The following is a 12,182-nucleotide window of genomic DNA, read 5'->3' as shown; positions in this document are numbered from 1 at the left end:
GCCTCTTGTCATTTTACCTCAGGGTTTATTCTAACTGTTCATGTAAATGCTTAAACTAATTGAAAATTACACGCCCGTTAGCACTTTGGTTTAAGCAGAATTGGGTAAAAATTGTATTAATGTTAAGTGCAATTGATTAGATGTCACTGGTTTAGACTTAGCCATTTCATTTCATTTCATATGCACTTGGGTCTTTTCTTTCAGCATGTTGGTTGTTTGGTTGCATAACGTACATTTTAATTGGATACTGGCAAATCCTGATGGGAGACTACAACGGTATAAAGCTTGCAAGTTTTCTGCTAGCTCGGATCGAAGGAAGACAGTTTAGCATTCATGATAGCCTAATGATCAAACACATCACCACTTACATGAAATAAATCCGAAAGGATTTCAACAAAGACGTAGTCATGTGAACTACTCAAAATTCCCCGACCTCAGCATCACCATGAAGTCACGCGGAGAGCATTACTGGAATAGCGTCACGCACAGATGGATACGCGGTAGTCATTCTTCATCGTGCACACCCGCGACAAGGAGATAAAACCAGTCTACCTCAATTCTGCCGCCTCCGAGCGAGACAGAAAGCAGAAAGTGTACATACCACGTGATAAAGAAGCTTTTATCTCGGGGTTGATTTGTAGTTTACCCCTCGAGTCTACAACAAATTTATAATGAACTGGGAAGTTGATGGTGCGTCGTCACACATAGAGAAGGTTATTCACGAACAGAGAAAAATACTTACGGAACAGTTAAATGTAGGAGAGAATTCAAATTCAAATTTTAGATGAAAGTGTTCGGTATGTGTGAAAGTGAACTATCAGCTCAAACACAATACAACTTCACAAAATGTATGAATATATGCATTGATTTTACAGATGTATTAAGCCCCACTTCCTAGTAAAAATACTTCGCGTCTAAGACATTGTATTAAATACAGTTTGAATTTAACGTATATCCTGATGGGTACGGATTTAGCCTGTGTTTAATTTAAAAGCAAGTATTACGCTGTAGATTGTGCGAAGAGGCTGAAATATACATTGCTTTTTCTACTTCGTGTTTATTTATTAGATTGTGGTTGTAATGTCATGCACACTAAAGAATTTTTCACTTATAGGATCCGGATTGCCCTAATAAACTATCGACATTTGTCGTAACACTCACGAAATGTTCCCACATGTGATATGTAGATATGTTGGCGGAGGGCACGTGGTCTTCAACGTTTATTGCCACCACAGCCCCAAGAACACTAACAGCAAATTTCTTCGCCAAGGACGGGGATTGAACCCGCAAACCGTGTGTCCCATTTTGGAAGTTATGGGCCATAACCAATCGGAAACGGCCCTCTCTTTTTTTCCCTGCCTCAAATTTTGTGTAACCCTGGTGGGTATATATAGGCGGGTTAGGCTTTGATCACACCATGTACTGAGAACCCAAACAACCCTGAAGGTATTAATGTTATAACTCAGTAACTATTTATTTTGCATTTCTGTACAGTTACATAGTACCGTTTGCCATCCACTTCACTGTAAGTTACCATGTATCGGAACAAAATGCCACGAACTCATGCAGCAAGAGCTTAAAAATGTTGGTTACGATAGGCTGAATCTGTGATTACTTTGTATGAATCTTATACACATGGAGGCATAAGATTGTGTATGCTGTGGGTATATCTATTGTTTGAGTTGAAGTTGATCAAGCTTGATTTAATTAAATTAAATTAAATTTTAATGTAATTTAATTTATTTTCTGAGTATTAGCATACTAGGACTTCTCCAAAAAAGGGGCTTAAGAGAGTACATCTCTCGGCATTTTACAGACTGTCCAAAAAGTAGGTAAATAGTAAGGGAAGTCAATGCACGTATATAACTTGTGATCGCCCAGATAGCTTCTCTATGGCGTTGTGTTGTTGTGTTTTGCTCAGTTGTCTTTAGACTAATCGTATCCGCTCTTAAGGTTGTGCACAATGTGGTGTACGCTGATATTCAACCAAAGGTCAAAAAGCTGTGTGTCAACCGTCATCATCGGACGTGAAGCCTCAATTGTTGTTGTTCTGTTTCAAAATTTTTAAATATCTCGTTGAAAAAGGCTGAATGAAAACATTTATTGATAGATTGATAAATACATTGATTGACTGGTGTTTCATATCGTGATCATTTGGCTCCTGTAATGGCGGTTAGTTTTAAGGATGGAAACCAGACTGCCCAAAGTAAATCGCCGCCTTTTTGCCATGCACAAGACTCACTCTTGAATTTAGTTATATATATATATATATATATATATATATATATATATATATATATATATATATATATATATATATGTATTTATTTATTTGTTTGGTGTTTCAATCAGGTATCATTAAAATTAACATCCTTCCGCCCATCCAGTAAGCATCCATTGCTACTGGCTGTGTGTGCAGCGCACGGTTCATGTTGATAAAGAGCGTGTATGATTTTTATGCAATATATGTTTATACTTGTACTAGTAGTATGATAAAAGTTCTCACCCAATATTTCCGTTCTATGCCCTGTCGTTAATTTATTTCCCATGTTCCTTCACCCTTTCTCCAGTGTGTTCTCTATTTCAAAGCAATCTATTACGTTAAATTTTTACAGGATGAAAAAAAATATGGAAATAGCACTTTGGAATGTTGTTAACCAGTACTTTACTTAACATTCAACAAATACACGCAAGAACGGAGAAGACACTGTCTACAATAACTAAAGAGATATCTGTTCACTTTTGCAATTTTTGCAGATGACAAGGCGGTAAGTCACCACTCACGCCACCAGACTCGCCCTCTATCGGCGAGTTACCTAAACACAAAGTTGCCGCCCCTTGCCCGGTCTATTCAAGCCCACCGTTGTCGTTGTTGTCTCCGTACGCCTGTTTCCAGGGCTCGTTTCCACAGACCCCTCTGTCGCCATTCTTTCCGATGGTGTCTCTGCAGCCTTATGGTCAGGTTAATGGACTGGGCTACAACTCGCTCGCTTACCTCCCTTGTTCGTCGTACCCAGAGCTGCAAATTTTCCCGCCACCCCACACCCTGCACGTCACGGACTACCCGACCCCACCCCTGGCGCACTGTCAACCGGAGTTGAATCGTCAAGATGACCTGAGGAGACGAGAGGCGGATATCATAGGTGGGTTACAAGTATAATATAAAATTTCTACAGCACAAAGGGTAAAAGCAGAGCAACGAAGGTGATGTGATAGCTAGCAAATGGTCAGGGGTAACCGGTGAAACAAGGTTTCCTATCAGTTTACCTCATTTTGGATTTTATTCTAGCTGTTCGTGTAAATGCTTAAAACGTAGCAACTTAAACGCACCCCTAGCGCCATCGAAGATTCAGTTGTGCAAAGTTTTGCTGAATTTTCTGTTTCCGCCAAGGCCTGCATTTGCTTTAAGTTAACATATATGAACACATGCGTATGTTTATGTACCCAAAATCCCACGGCAGCCACGCGCACTTGAAAAAGCACACTGCATTGGCTTAAACACTCAGTTTCAAAACTGTACGGCGTTGTTGACAAAACAGTTGTTGAAAGCTCACTGACCGGCTAACAGCGCGAAAGGGAATCACAGAAACTGGGTCAACCTTTTCCTTGTGTTTTTGACATGGTGATGTTTTTTGCCATTGAGGTAGTATCATACATACATGACAGGACTAAGGTTAACCTGCTTCAGTCTGAAGCGACGACACAACAAAATGTTCGCATGAAACATTCTATATATTCGCATACTGTGATTTAAAAATAGTCTATATGGTGTTAAATTAAGGTTGGGAAGAAATAAGATAATTAGGCTCGAACTTCATGCTTAGCTTCTTTCAATATTGCAGATACGGTGACCATGGAAACAGAAAAACAGCGCCCGAGATTTAACTTTGCCAGATTGGCTGAAAGCGCAACCAAAGACGTAACGGATGTGACGTCACCAAAAAGGAGCGGAAATGACGAAGCACAGGTCTTCAGTCATGCCATGGCGCATGTCGTCACGGAATGAGGTAATGTATGGTATACTTATTTACATTTAGTGTCAAAACCTAAGAAGGGTTCCACGGTATTATACTATCTGATCAAAACTATGAAAGTTTTATGAATAAGTCTTTTGTTTATGGTGTTGCTGTTGTGTTTCTTGGAATTTTTGTGTGATAGGAAACCAATTTAGAATAAAGAAATCACTCAACCACTCTTCTTGATTGCGGCTTTATGTCAGGAGATTTGATAAGTTTATTTATTTATCTGACTGGTGTTTTATGTCGTATTCATGAATATTTCACTTATACGACGGCATATATGGTGTGAGGAAATCGGACAGAGCCCGGGGGGGAAACCCCACGACCATCCACAGGTTCCTACAAGACCTTCCCACGTACGGCCGGAGAGGAAGCCGGCAAGAGCTGGACTTGAACTCACAGCGGCCGCATTGGTGAGAGGTTACTGGGTCATTATGCGGCGCTAACGCGCTAACCAACTGAGCCACGGAAGATTGCAGATTTGCACTAGGTCCACTTTCATTAGGATTTGTCTGCTTTTGTCTAAAATTTTATATTTTGTCCACTTACTTTAAGATTATGTTGACTTTTTTATCACAGCGTTCACATGGTCAACTTTTGTTTATGATTATGCTGCCTGGTTTTGTCTAAAGTTTTGCACAAGGTCCACTTTCTTTTAGTAGTTTTGCTGTCTTGTTTTATTTAAAGCGTTGCACTAGGTCCACTTTTTGTATGATTTTACTGTCTTTGCTCAGCGTCACTTTCTTCGGGATTTTTGCTCCCTGGTTTTATCTAATGTTTTACACAAGGTCCATTTTCTCTAGGATTTTTATCTTTCATTTTGTCTAAAATTTTGCTCAACGTCCACTTTCTTTATCGTTTTATTGTCTTGTTTTATCTAAAGTTTCTTTGTGATTTTTGCGGTCTGGGTTTGTCCAACGTTTTTCACAACGGCCACTTTTTATGATTTTGCGGTCTGGTTTTGTTCAAAGTTTCTCAAAACGGCCACTTTTTTATGATTTATGGTGTAGGTCGATCCAAAGTTTTTCACAACGGCCACTTTTTTATGATTTTGCGATCTGATTTTGTCTAAAGTTTTGCACAAGGTCTACTTTCTTTATGATCTTGTGTTATATCAAACAAACTTATAAAAGTTATCAACATTTTGTTCCAGAACACCATCGGGCCCTCCAGGTTTCCTTAGGTTACCGGAAACAAAGCCAGACTGTTCCAACAGTGAAGAAGCCCCGCGGGAGGGATCAGGCAGGTACGAGACACTTCATAAAAATAAGACACAAACCGCGCGCTATCTTCGTTCCATTTTAGTGGACATATTATTCCCTTTTCCGAGAGATTAAACTAAGTTAATCCCTGATCTTTGAACACTTCAGTAATGGAAGTTTAGAGTGGGTAGAACAGGATTTTATCGGACTCTTTCTATATGGTTATATATCGATAATTTATACTGAATGAAGAATAAATGAAGGAACTACACAAATGTTATCAAAACTGAGTCAAAAGAACAAAGTGTTTTACTTTCTTTCAGTACAAAGATATTATCTGTAAGACCACTTCTCTACAGGAAGTGTGTAGTGGATCAAGGTCGAGTGATTAAGGCGCTTATCTGTCAATCGCAAGGGAACACAAAGTTTTGGATAAATTCGGGGAAGAAAACATTATTATTCATCCGCGCTTCCACTGTTATAAGGGCCTTTCACCGGTATTACGTGTTACCGTTTACCAGTTGTCAAGCTGTGGCCGACGCTCTGAATTTACACTCCATTATGTAGTTCGTCATATTGTATTCCTGCATAAACCAAAACTCTGAAGGTGGGGTAAGCATCGCCTTTGCATTGTTTAAATGTCACTCTATATTAAATGCGTTGACAATAAAACATTTTGAGTAATTCTAGACCTATCTGATAAATTGCAACTAACTTCACTGCATTTTGTTTTACCTGATTCTGCTTGATCTATGATGTTAGGGGATGTGTACGTTGCTAGTTTTCAAGCAAATACATGAACAGTCGAAATAAAACACTGAATCAGTACACACTGACAAAAGGACAGATTTTCACCAGTATTAAGGGCGGACTATTTGCCCATTATCACACTGTCTTCGCTGCTTTAGATCTACTTTCTATGCTGTAGCCGTATTTCACCGGTTAATTGTGGCCATTAGTCAGCTATCACACTGTCTTCATTGCTCTGGATTTGCTCTAAACACTCTGGCCGTATTTCACCGGTTAATGTGACCATTAGTCAGCTATCACACTGTCTTCATTGCTCTGGATTTGCTCTAAACACTCTGGCCGTATTTCACGGTTAATGTGACCATTAGTCAGCTATCACACTGTCTTCATTGCTCTGGATTTGCTCTAAACACTCTGGCCGTATTTCACCGGTTAATGTGACCATTAGTCAGCTATCACACTGTCTTCACTGCTCTAGATTTGCTCTAAACACTCTGGCCGTATTTCACCGGTTAATGTGACCATTAGTCAGCTATCACACTGTCTTCACTGCTCTAGATTTGCTCTAAACACTCTGGCCGTATTTCACCGGTTAATGTGACCATTAGTCAGCTATCACACTGTCTTCATTGCTCTGGATTTGCTCTAAACACTCTGGCCGTATTTCACCGGTTAATGTGGACCATTAGTCAGCTATCACACTGTCTTCATTGCTCTGGATTTACTCTGCATACTGCGGCTGAATTTTACCGTTAATGTGGCTATTAGTCAGCTATCACACTTTCTTCATTGCCCTGGGTTTGCTCTTGTATACTGTGGCCGTATTCACCGGTTAATGTGGCCATAAGTCAGCTATCTACAAGTGCCTCTACCAATACAGTGTATATCACATGTGGAGAAGTCTGTCAGCTACTTGACAAAAGCCTGGTGGTTTACCACGGGCAGTGCGGTTTCATTCACCAGTGAAACTGACCATCGTGATACATGGGAACACTTTCATGGGAGTTTGTCGTTAAATCCGCATGAAAATAAATAAATAAATATATAAAATACAGACCACATGACATACGAACAACAACAACAACAACAACAAAAACAGAGAAAAAAGGGGCTAGATGTATATTAGAGGTGCTATAGTTTTTTTGTATGTTTCCTCTTAGTTATGTGTGATTCTACTGAGTACAGTCTGGGATACACATACGTAAAGCAGCGCAATTAACTAAGGAAACGTATACTCGCTAAGATCACGCCTTGCATTTTGAGGTGACGGTCTTGTAACTTTTGATAATTTCAGGGTGAAAAAAGAGTTTATTTGCAAGTACTGTGGTCGTCATTTCACGAAGTCTTACAACCTGCTGATTCACAAGAGGACGCACACGGACGAGAGGCCGTACTCCTGTGAGATTTGTGGAAAGCCTTCAGGAGACAGGATCACCTGAGAGATCACAGGTAACATCCTTGACTAACTGTACCTACAGGCTATAGTAACACACAAACCATGAAGTCATCCATCAAACTGAACTGTACCTACAGACTACAGTGACACACAAACCATCAAGTCATCCATCAAACTGAACTGTACCAACAGACTACAGTGACACACAAACCATCAAGTCATCCACCAAACTGAACTGTACCTTCAGACTACAGTGACACACAAACCATCAAGTCATCCACCAAACTGAACTGTTCCTTCAGACTACAGTGACACACAAACCATCAAGTCCTCACCAAACTGAACTCTACCTACATACTATAGTAAAACGCAAAGTATCAAGTCATTAATCAAACTGAACTGTACCTACAGAGCAAAGTGACACACAAAACATCAAGTCATCCACAAAAGTGAACTGTACCTACAGACTATAGTGACACACAAACCATCAATTGATCCATTAAACTGAAGTGTACCTGCAGACTAAAGTCACACACAAACCATCAAGTCATCCACCAAAGTGGAACATATTAGGAATGGCATGGAAAATGATACGCTTTGCAAGCTTTAGCCAGTTGTTCGATGTCCATTTTAGTAATGGTGTTTGCTATAATTAGTGCTTTCGTGTTATCTCTTGTCATTTCCTTTAACAATGTACAATAATGGCATCACTGGTTAGATGAACAAGGAGGCAAGCAAACCACCTTACGTTTTGTAAACGTGAACGAGGACAGCCTCCTACGTTGAGTTCGTCTGTCGTATAACCATACATAGCAAATGGATTAAGCACTATTGTCAAGTGGCGGATAAAGGATGTATTAATTACTTAATTTATTTATTTGATTTGTGTTTTACCTCGCGCTCAAGAATATTTCACTTATTCGATGTTGGCCAGCATTATAGTGGGAGGAAACCGAGCAGGACCTGGGGGAAACCAATCACCATCCGCAGGTTGCTGTCAGACCTTCTCCTGTACGGCCGGAGAGGAAGCCAGCATGAGCTGGACTTAAATTCACAGCGGTCGCATTGGTGAGAGTCTCCTGGGTCATTGCCCCGCGCTGGCCTGCTAACACCCTTCACCACGGAGGTCTCAGAAATAAGGTGTATAATTTGTAATGTTCGCTAGATTGTGCTGTGGCTCCATATGCCTTGGGAATACGAGTAGATTCCAAGCAGGTTCCAAACAAGGCATGATCCGATACAAACAGTATCTCAGCTTATTCCAAGGAGTTCATTCAGAGGACCTAAAAGCAGGCTCCAGATGGTTTGCACACAGGATCTAAAGAGGTTCCAAAGAGTTTACAAACAGGAACCCGGGAAGTTTTGGTATAGGAGAGTGTTAAGCCCAGCCTAACCACAGAGATTATACACATTTGTTTTATATTCCCTATGTCTATACGTGTTTCTGTCCACCATAATGGTAACCGGAGTCGTATAAGTGAAATATTCTTGAGCACGACGTAAAACACTAATCAAATAAATAAATAAATATGTCCATACGTTACACGTATTTTGTGATGTGCGCTTCATTGATCAGGGACAACACCTTCTACTACTACAAGTTTATAATCTTTGTATTTTGTTTCCTCAGATATATTCACTCCAAAGAAAAACCTTTTAAGTGTGAAGTCTGTGGAAAAGGATTCTGTCAGTCAAGAACCTTAGCTGTTCACAGAACCCTGCATAAAGAGGTAAGAAAAAACACAAGATAAACTTTTGCCCCCCCCCCCCTTCCCCCCAAACTAAACAAGTAAGCCCTATAAAGCAAATTGTTGGTAAATTACCCTTGGACTTACATATAACCCGTCACAAAGACAGAGTCGGATCATGTCATTGCTGAAGTTTTCAATAGATTTGCAATAGCCTTAAAATGGTGTGTTTCACATGGCGCATTTTGTCTAGAAACGGCTCTGTATCTATATATTCGACTGTGTTTTGTATGCACCTGTTATATACGTAATATATTTAACACATATTTTTGACACATATTTGGGGCGAAATAAATGGAAGAATTTGTTTACTTTTACATAATTTGTGTAGTAATTTTTATCTTTTTGTTCCAGCAAACAGTTACGCAGTTGGCGTCAACGACTACATCATCTGGGGCCAAGGACACAGCTGTCGGAATGAAGTCTAGAAATTTATTACGCTGCGTGCCAGCCCCCATGACAGTTCCGATTTTGTCCCCCTCTAGCGGCCAACCACAGAAGCGAAGTGTGTGAAGGAAGAAACGATCAGATACAAACCAGGACTCCCATAAAATAGCGCTCTGCGCCGAAAAGAAAAGAAAAGAAAGGCATTCGAATGGCGAAAGCATTTGGTTCTTGGCGTTTCCCGTATGTAAGCATTTGTTGCAGCAATTGCAGAGTGCAGAGTGCAGAATGCAGAGAGCAGCTGATCTGTACAGCTGAGTTACGCCATGCAACGTCTCCTGTAAACAGACCCAATGACATCATTCCTTTTCTTACCAAAACGGAAGTACTTCACAAGTGACGCGTGTTTTAGCCAATGGTGCTCTTTTTTTTTCTTTTTTTATTGTAAGTGGTTGATGAGATTTCATTGTGTTTTGAGAACATCGATGATGGTGAAAAAATTTTGAAAATGTCGAGACGATATGAAGAAGAATCTGAGTTCCGTTGAAATTTGTTTGTTAATTTGTGGACTTGTTATTAGTATTTATTATCATTTATATAGTCTATATGTTACATTATGTCGCCTAATTATTTCCATGTACTGTTGACATGCATATCATTCTCAAGCCTAATTTTAAATATGCATTTCAAATAAAAATTGTATCGAGATATCCTATTTCAGTTTTGGAGCCAATGTATTCAAACAGAGTACACAAAAAATAATTGTTCAAAATATATATCACGCGAAGGTCAAATCGCAGTCATAACAACTGTTTTAAAAGATAGAACTACATGCACTAGTATTATTATAAAAGTGCCGTATTAGTAAATAAGACAACTTTTCATAACTATGCCATCAAACACAAATCATTCAAATATTTAAGTAATTTCAATCTACGATTGTTTTTGACATGTCGAAGCCTGACTCAGACAACGATTATTTTCGCCTGTGCCATATGTTGATATCTTTTTATTACATCTTTCCTTTGAAATGTTTTTTTTTTTAAATTTACGAACATGTTTATGAGTTGACAGTTGTTTATTGATATGTCTATATACAGCCAATAAAAAACAATGCAAGACGCAGTCATTAGATTGTTTTTTAATTCACCTGGAAAGTCGTGTGGCTATAGTGGATATGATACGAAGATGACATCAACGAGCAGCTAGTGTGACACAGTTACTGGACTGGAAAACCTCTTTTAATTAATTAATTAATTAAAATTAATTAATATATGTAATTAATTAATTTATTAATTAATTTATTAATTATTTGATTGGTATTTTACATCGTGCACCAAAATATTTCACTTAGAAAACGAATGTGGGAGCGAGACGCTGCACAGTGGTAGTACAAGACTTTCAACGCTCATATATACGCGTGTTGCGGCAGTGCGCGTGCATGCCACAGTTTGCTCAGTCCAACCATCACTGCAGACCTATTGTCTTCCAATAACGTTGTGTTCATATATGTACGCCAATGTGGTACAGTTCGTCTGTTACTTGCCAAATGCCGGGGCTTTACGCCAGGAACACCTGTTTCCTGTACCCACTGTAACTTCCGCCAGTTATCACAAAAGTTTTGGTTTATGTCGTAAAGAAACTCACAGATTAATAAAGAAATATCTCAAAAAAGTGTACCACATCACAGAATAATAAGTTAACGGTGTACACCAATTGGTTAGGTAAAAACAGACAGTAACAAAGTAAAGAAAGTTTAACCATGAATTTTCTCGTAAGCTAACAATCACACATAATTTAAGGGGTCAGATTTTTTTTACAATAGGAAAGTTTGGACTTCGTACTCTTTTGTCGTGGAAGGTAAAGTAACCACCCCCCCTTTCTCGTATCACGTGGCTGGTGAAAAATGTTAGGCAACCTCTGCAACTATTAACTTTCTGGTCTTGTTCCAGAGGCATAGATGCCATCTATTTCTGATAGAAATTTGTCGGACTCAGAAACGTTTAACTCCTCAATTTTCTCCATATTTCGTAAAAACTCTTAATAACTTTTTGCGAAACTTTTTTCAGGACCGCCATTGTTACTGTAAATGTGATCTCGAAATAGTTGTCTCACATTTTTAACAGATCACATGATACTGTGGGACTTTTTTTGACTTTTAGGGATAAAAAAGTTCGTACTCGAAACTACTGTATTAGAACTGTACTCGAAACTACCCTATTTGAACTGCACGCGAACCTACCGCATTAGAACTGTACTCGAAACTACACTATTAGAACTGTTGCTCCCAGTAGATAGGCATGACTTTTATTCATCGTATTTAACAGAATGCAGTGTCGAAGATTTTCCCGCTTAAGTAGAAACCGAGTAACAGTAACAGTGTTTACCGTAATGTAACGAACATACAAAAGATAAGACGTTAGCATTTTTCATATTAGAACTGTAAATCATATCTACAGGAGTAGGTATATTCATCATACCTACAGGGTTTGACTGGACATTTTCCGACAATTAACAAGCTTTAGTAGCTATATTTGTCAATTTTGTGGGCAGCTTTATTAATCACTTTAGGGATTCATTAATTTGGCTGATATTCAAGTGCTGGTGTAAGTTCCGAAATCTCTGGCTCTACTGCTTATTAGAATAAAACAGACACCCCTGGGAAACATTGCAGAGTCAAAAA

General features: G+C 39.1%; 1 protein-coding gene across 1 annotated transcript; it reads left to right on the top strand.

The window, feature by feature from the left end:
• The first annotated feature begins 4,002 nt into the window (after positions 1–4,002).
• Positions 4,003–10,617, top strand: LOC135463430 (protein odd-skipped-related 2-like). The gene is given in 6 exon segments (XM_064740689.1): positions 4,003–4,007; positions 5,173–5,261; positions 7,235–7,384; positions 7,387–7,420; positions 8,998–9,097; positions 9,470–10,617. Coding segments are annotated over 6 exon segments (537 nt in total). The 3' UTR covers positions 9,629–10,617.
• The last annotated feature ends 1,565 nt before the right edge of the window (positions 10,618–12,182 follow it).

This window comes from Liolophura sinensis, chromosome 3, assembly GCF_032854445.1.
Source record: "Liolophura sinensis isolate JHLJ2023 chromosome 3, CUHK_Ljap_v2, whole genome shotgun sequence".
NCBI lineage: Eukaryota > Metazoa > Mollusca > Polyplacophora > Chitonida > Chitonidae > Liolophura > Liolophura sinensis.
Note: the sequence above shows the minus strand (reverse complement) of the source record. Positions and strands in the feature narration are given on the sequence as shown.